The sequence below is a fragment of the Tupaia chinensis genome, unplaced genomic scaffold, assembly GCF_000334495.1.
Source record: "Tupaia chinensis unplaced genomic scaffold, TupChi_1.0 Scaffold142846_1, whole genome shotgun sequence".
Classification (NCBI taxonomy): Eukaryota; Metazoa; Chordata; class Mammalia; order Scandentia; family Tupaiidae; genus Tupaia; species Tupaia belangeri.
The window spans coordinates 208,404-218,027 of record NW_006202691.1 but is presented as its reverse complement, the minus strand read 5'-3'; the positions used below and the strand labels follow the sequence as shown (position 1 = coordinate 218,027).

Sequence of the window (9,624 nt, the reverse complement as noted above, 5' to 3'; positions counted from 1 at the left end):
CTATGTCGCTGGACTCCCATGTAGTCAACTGTGGTTCGCGTCCCGGACCCGGTGGCTTAAAACTCACGCCGGGCGCGTGTGCGTGCGTGCCCAAGATCCCGAGAGGAGAATGGAGGAGAAGGGATTGCGGCGTGACCATCCCCCCTGGGGGGTGATTTCTCGCTTTCTGTCTCTCTGTCTCTCTCTGTCTGTCTGGCGAGCGCACGCGCCCTACAGTGAAATTTTCTAAAAAAAAAAAAAGACTATTGGAATAAAAAATATATTGTGGTACATCCATACAACAATATAGTTGTTATTGTGGTACATCCATACAATAATATAATTGTTATGAATATAAATAGTATTTATCAATAAAAAAGGGAGGGACTATTGATACAGTCAGTGACTTAGGCAGATCTCAAGGGAGTTTAGCTCAATGAAAAAAAAACACACACACAATGGTCTCAAAAGGTTGCATACTGTGTGCTTCCATTTAAAAACATTTGTAAAACAGCGTATTTGTAATAAAGGAGAAAAGACTCATAGTTGCCAGGGATGAAGGGGTGTCATGAGGGAGATCTCTGAGGGGATGGGCGAGTTCTGTACATTGAATGTAGTGTGAGTGATAAAACTGTTCATATATTTTATAGTAATGTCCTCTTTGGACTCTGATGTGCTGTAGTTATGTAAGATGCCACCAATGGCAAACTGGGTAACAAGTACATAGAATCTCTCTGCACTATTTTCACAAACCTCCTGTGAATTTCTAATTATTTCAACGTTTCCTTTCTTTTAAAGAAATGAACTGTTAATAACACACAGTAATATGGATGAATTTCAAAATAATTGGGCTTAATAAAAGAAGCCATTAAGAAAAATAAAAAGTACCCAAGAAAAGACGAATTGAACTACATTAAAACTAAAAGCTTTTGGAGGTTGGCAGGTGGCATGGTGGTTAAGGGTGCTGGACTCCCCCATGGCCGACTGTGATTCAAGTCCCAGACCTGGCAACTTTCTTTCTTACTTTCTCTCTCTCTGTTCCTCTCTGGTCACATTAAAAAAATAAAAATAAAAAAATAAATAAATGTTAAATAAGTCTTTAAAAAACCAAAAACTAAAACCTTTTATGGTGCAAATGTACTATCAAGAAAGTCTGTAGTGGCCAACCTTGTAGTGCAGTGGATTGAGCCCTGTGCAGGGAGAGCAGGATCTCATACGACTGCAGTTCAAATCCTACACTTTCCATTTGAAAAATACATCAGGTATGTGTGCGTGTATGCCCAAAATCTGACAGTATGACAAAATGGAGGAAAAAGGATTATAATGTGATCACACCCCACAGGGTGTTCTCTCTCCCTGGCAAGGGCATGTACCCTTGGACAAAATGAAAAAGTCAAAAGGCAGTCCAGATGATGTGAGAAAGTATTTACAAATCATATATCTAATAAGGGATTTGTATCTAGACTATGTAAAGGACTTTTACAACCCGTGTAGTAGAAAGACAAACCACCGAACTGAAAAGTGAGCAAAGACTTGAATGACCATTTCTTCCAAGAAAATGTACAAATGGCCAATAGGCACATTTAAAACATGCTTGCCATCACTAGCCATATGGAAATGCAAATTGGAAATCACAGTGGCGTGCTAGTTTCCCTAGGATGGCGATAATTATAAAGACAATAAGAAGCGTGGGTGAGAATGTGGAGACATCGCAACTCTTGTCTAATTCCGGTGGAGGGTCAGTTGGTGAAGTTACTTTGGGAGACACTTTGGCCGTTTCCCAGACATATTATTACCATATGACCTAATAATTCCACTCACAGGTATGTACTCAAAAGAGTTGAAAATATATTATCACCAAAACTTGCACATGAGTGTGGATAGTAGTGTTATCTATACTAGCCCGAAAGCAGGAACAAACCAATGGACTATCCATACAATGGGCTATTAGTCAACGATAAAAAGGAGTGACATACCCACGCATGCTACAATGTGGATGAACCCTGAAAACAGTAAAGAGGCTAGTCACAGAAGGTTGTGTGACTTTAATTCATGTGAAATGCCTAAAATATGCGAATCTATAGGGAAATAGAGTAGATTAGGTATTGCTTAGGGATAGAGGATGAGGGGTGGGGAATGATTGGTTCTGACTGTGGGGTTTCTTTTGGGGGAGAAAGAAAATAATCTACACTTAGATTGTAGTAATCATGCAATATACTAAAAATCATGAATTTCATACTTTAAGTGGATGTACTTTATGGTGTATGAATAACATCTTAATAAAGATGTTTACAAAAAGTATGTATGGTATGATTCCATGTATATCAAGTTCTAGAAAATCCAAGTTCATCTGTGGTGACAGAGAAGAGCTGAGCGTCACTCAGGGATGAGAGGGTGGAGAGCAGGTAAGGGCCAGAAGGTGAGATTACAAAGAGGGCATGGCACACCTTTTTGGAGTGACAGATCCATTAGCTATCCTGATTGTGATGGTAGTTTTATGGGTATGCACACATATATAAAAATTTAGTAGATAACTCACTTTACATTCGGCAGTTGGGTGGATATCAACCTTTTTTTTTTTTTTTTTTTTTTTTAATTTTTAGCAAAAGCCAGAGCAAAAGCATGAAGTATTCTAACTTGACAAAAATTTGTTAGGTACTAATGCAATGTTAGGTCCTAGGGATACAGTGACAAGAAAAAAAACAAGTCTAGTCTCTAAGTATCTTGTAGTCTGTCAGGAAGCAGACAGAGAGATGCAGGTAATTGCAAAATGGTATAATACAAGCCTTATAGAAAAATGCCTGGTGAGTCATGGTTACCTTCATGGTGACAGAGGGAGGACAAAGGACGTTGGGAAATGTTCCTGGAAGCAGTGGCTCTTGAGCTCAACATTCAAGGGCAAATGGGAGTTAGAGATAGAAAGGGGGGTTTTGTGGTGACGTGATGGTCCTCCTTGGTGACCTTGAAGTAGCGGAGCAGTAGTGCGTAGTAGTAACACACGGTACACAGTTGTAACATCTCAGAGAGGACGTATTCTCATCCTAGCAGCTATGCTTTTCTCCGCAGGAGCCACTTCACAGTGAAGCGGGTTGTTTTAGTAACAATAAGTATCAAAGATAGAACAGTAGGTACAAAGCAAGGCTATAACGTCCTTCCTTGCCCTCTGCTGGCTTGCTGTTGTTTAATGATCTGCAATTATATATCCAAGGTCTGTCCTTCTCGCTGCATTGTTTGCTCTGTGAGGGAGGGCCAGGGCTGAGTGTCTACTTTACCATCCTGCCCCTGGCAGGTAGCATAGTGCTTGGCACCTAGCAGAGTTCAGACAGAGGGTGTTCACTCTAGGCTTGGATTTGGACCCGTGTGAGCACAGAGGCAAACATTGCTCTGGTAGCCTCAGGCATGGCTCAAAAGTTTTGTGATAAGAAGCATAAAGCAAAACAGTACAGCTGTTTCCCTCCTTCAGCCCCACTACTGTCAGTGTTCTGGCTCTGGTCCTGGTCATGCCAGCTCCCATGCACCCAACCCTGCCTCCATACCTCTGTTCTAGTGGCCTCTTTTAGGAGACTCTTTCTTTGGGTCCCTTCCTCAAAGGTTCCTGGTGTGAGGTTCTGAGAAAAGTCAGGAGAACCTGCACAGGAGGAAGGCCGCTCTGACCATTGCCTGAGCAGCATGGATATTCTGCGGCCAGGCTCAGGGACCACTCATGTGTTATTTTTTCTCCTTCTCGCCTCTAGCACTTCTCTACGCCACCATCTTTGGGAACGTGACAACCATTTTTCAACAGATGTACGCCAACACCAACAGGTACCATGAGATGCTCAACAGTGTCCGGGACTTCCTGAAGCTCTACCAGGTGCCAAAAGGGTTGAGTGAGCGAGTCATGGATTATATTGTGTCCACCTGGTCCATGTCCAGAGGCATCGACACCGAGAAGGTAAGGAGGGCCCGGAGCTCAGGCGAATCACTTGTCTCTCAGTTCTCCCTAGCAGAACTGAGCTCTTCTCGGGCAGTGGTTCACAGTGGTTCACAGTGTTTAGAATTCACCCGAGTAATTCTGGATTCCCAGGTCCTGCTTGCAGGGGTTTTGGTTTTCAGATCACCCTGACTCCAAGGCCAGCAATGAGGAGCTATTATTTAAGAACTGGAAAGGTAGAGTATGTCTCCTAAAGAAGAGGAACTGGAAATCTAACCATTTAGGGCAGCATTTTCCAAACTAGGATGATGATATAACTAGGGCCACAACTGGAATGGAGTCATCAATATAAATCACTGATTTTCCTTTTATGCCAGGCTCCAAGAGGGCAATGTTGCTGAGGTTGTCTTTATTCAGACTTTCAATATCTCGTTTACCATGATTTTTTCACATGAACTTGACCTTTAAAAAAATATTGTATTATGCTATGATTTATTTACTTACTGAGGTTTTTTTGTTTGTTTGTTTTTGACATCCCTTAAATTGTGCACCCAAAGCTGTTGCCTCACTCATTTCACCATCTTGCCCTTGATAAGAATCCCATGAAGTGATAATTAAAAGCAAATTTCCAGCCTCCATCCCAGATCTATGGAATGAGAACCTGGGGGAAGTGTGTGGGGGAGGGGGAGTTTTAGCAAGAACCAGATAATTCCATTCATCAGAAAAGTCCAGAAAACACCAATCAAGAGCTTACACCTTAATCATCCATTGACTTCACTAGAGTATCTACTAGGCACCTCTCCAGGCAACTGTTTTCCCACCTGTAAAATGGACAAGGTGATAAATCTCTTGTGTTCTGTAGGAGTTGTGTTTCTCTAGACACACTTCAATAAAGTGAGGAAAAGGTGGTTTGTTGGGAAAAAATAGAGAAAAGATACAGTGGACTTTCTATTACTCATTTGTGAATTATCTTTCTTTCTTTTTTTTTTTTTCCTTCTTTTTTTGGCCAATGAGGAACACGTCTTTATTCCTGTAAAAAAAAAAAAATCCTGTAAAAAAAAATTTAGGATCGAGAACTCTTGGAAAGCATATTTGTATATTCCTATAAGGAAGGAATATCTGGTTAATTTTTCTCTACTTTTCAGTCTTCAACCCCATTTCCTCTCTTTATTACCAATCTATAAATACTTAGGGAATACTGATTCCTTTCACTATTAGAATGAGGAAAACAAAAAAAATTACATTATTGCAAAAATCCTTAATGACTCCTTCAGAGCCAAGTTCAACTGACTTTGGAATTAGCCGTCCATGTTTCTAGTCTTCCTCCATTGGAGTAGTCAGTGGAGAGTTGAAAGTTTAAAAAGAAAAATTGAACCGATCCTCAACTTAAAAGGCCCTTGGTTTTGTTGACTATCTGCCATGCTAACACCAAAACCACAGCACCTGCTTCCGTTTCTTGAACATGCAAATATTTCTTCTGCTTCTCCGTGTGCCTTGCCCCGCCCTAGTGCTTCATTTAGGCTTCACAAGGACCCTGGGAAGGAGTGGCTATTCTCACTTTTGAAGAAATGAAATTGGACAAGAGGCCCAATTCATTTTCCTAATTGCTCGTATAACACTTTTTTTTTTTTTTTTTTTTTTTTAATTTTTAGCAAAAGCCAGAGCAAAAGCATGAAGTATTCTAACTTGACAAAAATTTGTTAGGTACTAATGCAATGTTAGGTCCTAGGGATACAGTGACAAGAAAAAAAACAAGTCTAGTCTCTAAGTATCTTGTAGTCTGTCAGGAAGCAGACAGAGAGATGCAGGTAATTGCAAAATGGTATAATACAAGCCTTATAGAAAAATGCCTGGTGAGTCATGGTTACCTTCATGGTGACAGAGGGAGGACAAAGGACGTTGGGAAATGTTCCTGGAAGCAGTGGCTCTTGAGCTCAACATTCAAGGGCAAATGGGAGTTAGAGATAGAAAGGGGGGTTTTGTGGTGACGTGATGGTCCTCCTTGGTGACCTTGAAGTAGCGGAGCAGTAGTGCGTAGTAGTAACACACGGTACACAGTTGTAACATCTCAGAGAGGACGTATTCTCATCCTAGCAGCTATGCTTTTCTCCGCAGGAGCCACTTCACAGTGAAGCGGGTTGTTTTAGTAACAATAAGTATCAAAGATAGAACAGTAGGTACAAAGCAAGGCTATAACATCCTTCCTTGCCCTCTGCTGGCTTGCTGTTGTTTAATGATCTGCAATTATATATCCAAGGTCTGTCCTTCTCGCTGCATTGTTTGCTCTGTGAGGGAGGGCCAGGGCTGAGTGTCTACTTTACCATCCTGCCCCTGGCAGGTAGCATAGTGCTTGGCACCTAGCAGAGTTCAGACAGAGGGTGTTCACTCTAGGCTTGGATTTGGACCCGTGTGAGCACAGAGGCAAACATTGCTCTGGTAGCCTCAGGCATGGCTCAAAAGTTTTGTGATAAGAAGCATAAAGCAAAACAGTACAGCTGTTTCCCTCCTTCAGCCCCACTACTGTCAGTGTTCTGGCTCTGGTCCTGGTCATGCCAGCTCCCATGCACCCAACCCTGCCTCCATACCTCTGTTCTAGTGGCCTCTTTTAGGAGACTCTTTCTTTGGGTCCCTTCCTCAAAGGTTCCTGGTGTGAGGTTCTGAGAAAAGTCAGGAGAACCTGCACAGGAGGAAGGCCGCTCTGACCATTGCCTGAGCAGCATGGATATTCTGCGGCCAGGCTCAGGGACCACTCATGTGTTATTTTTTCTCCTTCTCGCCTCTAGCACTTCTCTACGCCACCATCTTTGGGAACGTGACAACCATTTTTCAACAGATGTACGCCAACACCAACAGGTACCATGAGATGCTCAACAGTGTCCGGGACTTCCTGAAGCTCTACCAGGTGCCAAAAGGGTTGAGTGAGCGAGTCATGGATTATATTGTGTCCACCTGGTCCATGTCCAGAGGCATCGACACCGAGAAGGTAAGGAGGGCCCGGAGCTCAGGCGAATCACTTGTCTCTCAGTTCTCCCTAGCAGAACTGAGCTCTTCTCGGGCAGTGGTTCACAGTGGTTCACAGTGTTTAGAATTCACCCGAGTAATTCTGGATTCCCAGGTCCTGCTTGCAGGGGTTTTGGTTTTCAGATCACCCTGACTCCAAGGCCAGCAATGAGGAGCTATTATTTAAGAACTGGAAAGGTAGAGTATGTCTCCTAAAGAAGAGGAACTGGAAATCTAACCATTTAGGGCAGCATTTTCCAAACTAGGATGATGATATAACTAGGGCCACAACTGGAATGGAGTCATCAATATAAATCACTGATTTTCCTTTTATGCCAGGCTCCAAGAGGGCAATGTTGCTGAGGTTGTCTTTATTCAGACTTTCAATATCTCGTTTACCATGATTTTTTCACATGAACTTGACCTTTAAAAAAATATTGTATTATGCTATGATTTATTTACTTACTGAGGTTTTTTTGTTTGTTTGTTTTTGACATCCCTTAAATTGTGCACCCAAAGCTGTTGCCTCACTCATTTCACCATCTTGCCCTTGATAAGAATCCCATGAAGTGATAATTAAAAGCAAATTTCCAGCCTCCATCCCAGATCTATGGAATGAGAACCTGGGGGAAGTGTGTGGGGGAGGGGGAGTTTTAGCAAGAACCAGATAATTCCATTCATCAGAAAAGTCCAGAAAACACCAATCAAGAGCTTACACCTTAATCATCCATTGACTTCACTAGAGTATCTACTAGGCACCTCTCCAGGCAACTGTTTTCCCACCTGTAAAATGGACAAGGTGATAAATCTCTTGTGTTCTGTAGGAGTTGTGTTTCTCTAGACACACTTCAATAAAGTGAGGAAAAGGTGGTTTGTTGGGAAAAAATAGAGAAAAGATACAGTGGACTTTCTATTACTCATTTGTGAATTATCTTTCTTTCTTTTTTTTTTTTTCCTTCTTTTTTTGGCCAATGAGGAACACGTCTTTATTCCTGTAAAAAAAAAAAAATCCTGTAAAAAAAAATTTAGGATCGAGAACTCTTGGAAAGCATATTTGTATATTCCTATAAGGAAGGAATATCTGGTTAATTTTTCTCTACTTTTCAGTCTTCAACCCCATTTCCTCTCTTTATTACCAATCTATAAATACTTAGGGAATACTGATTCCTTTCACTATTAGAATGAGGAAAACAAAAAAAATTACATTATTGCAAAAATCCTTAATGACTCCTTCAGAGCCAAGTTCAACTGACTTTGGAATTAGCCGTCCATGTTTCTAGTCTTCCTCCATTGGAGTAGTCAGTGGAGAGTTGAAAGTTTAAAAAGAAAAATTGAACCGATCCTCAACTTAAAAGGCCCTTGGTTTTGTTGACTATCTGCCATGCTAACACCAAAACCACAGCACCTGCTTCCGTTTCTTGAACATGCAAATATTTCTTCTGCTTCTCCGTGTGCCTTGCCCCGCCCTAGTGCTTCATTTAGGCTTCACAAGGACCCTGGGAAGGAGTGGCTATTCTCACTTTTGAAGAAATGAAATTGGACAAGAGGCCCAATTCATTTTCCTAATTGCTCTCAGCCACAGAACAAAGAATGGCAATGCCAGGGTTTGAACCCAGTTTTGTCTAACTTCAAAGATTGCACTTTTCCTACTATTACTTTTTTCCTTCAATATAAAACAAGTACTGGAAGGAAGAAAAATGGATCCAAATGGAGTCGTTCTGACTTCTCAGACAGACAGAGCCTCAGTGGGAGCTGGACTGAGCCCCTGGCTTTGCCAACCACCTGCCCCCACTGCGCCTGTTGTTTCTGCTCCACTCTCAACAATGCCTGTGGGTTCTGTGGGTTCCTGGCAGCTGCTGGAGCAGAAAGGAACTTTGATCTCTCTGCCCTGGGGCTCCTTTTCCCAGGCACCCAGGATGCTTTTGTAAATCTGGTTGTCTGGAGAGAAGCTCTTCCTGGCCCTCACTACAGGGCTGGGCTGGGCGGCTGCCCGTGGGAGACAGCCTAGTCAGCATTGGCCTGCTCCTTCCTCTTCCTGCTGTCTCACTTTCCTGGAGGGTCTTGGGATTTGCCCCAGGTTCTGGTCCAGAAGGAAGAAGACTAGCCACCAACTCAATTGTAGCTGACACCTGCTTGGGAGAGAGCCAGCCCTGTGGTCTTGTGCCTCTCCCTGGCTTCCTCTCCCCTCCATTCTAGTTCAGAAAGGTCATTGATAGCCAGGGAGCCCGGAGGTACAGGAGGCAGTGCTGGGATCCTCTGGTCTTCCCAGTTATTAGCTGTGAGTACATCACTTGTCTTCTTGAACTCCAGTTTTAATTGTCTGTAATGTGTGGAAGCTAGTGATCTTTAGGGCTACTTGACCTCTACAGCTCATTTGGCTATGACCTTCCAGACTTCAGAGCCTTCCTCAGATGACCTTAAAGAGAGTGGTACTGAACAAGGACTCTGCCCAGCCACTGGCTGTCAGAATGTTGCTCTCTGCCTCGGTCAGTCCGCCATCCCCCTCCCAGAGAGCAGGCTTGCTTTCTGGTCCCTGCGGCAACTGTGTGATGACCTCCAAGATGCAGCTCACTTGCCTGGAGGTAGCAGGCACTGCAGGGGGACTTTCCACACAATGGCTCAGAGAACCCTCAGAAGATTCCATGTGCAGGTCTGAAGATGAAGACTTGAGAGAGGAGCCAAGTATGGCTTCAAGTTCACACACTTAGAGAGTGGGGTTGGAAGTTGAATCC

General features: G+C 42.9%; 1 protein-coding gene across 1 annotated transcript in view; it reads left to right on the top strand.

The window, feature by feature from the left end:
* KCNH1 (potassium voltage-gated channel subfamily H member 1) overlaps window positions 1-9,624 on the top strand; it is a 375,558-nt gene that overhangs the window by 253,117 nt on the left and 112,817 nt on the right. The window contains exon 8 of the mRNA XM_006163695.2: window positions 3,714-3,913. Within this exon, the coding sequence (XP_006163757.1) occupies window positions 3,714-3,913 (200 nt within the window). The remainder of the gene's footprint in view (window positions 1-3,713; window positions 3,914-9,624) is intronic.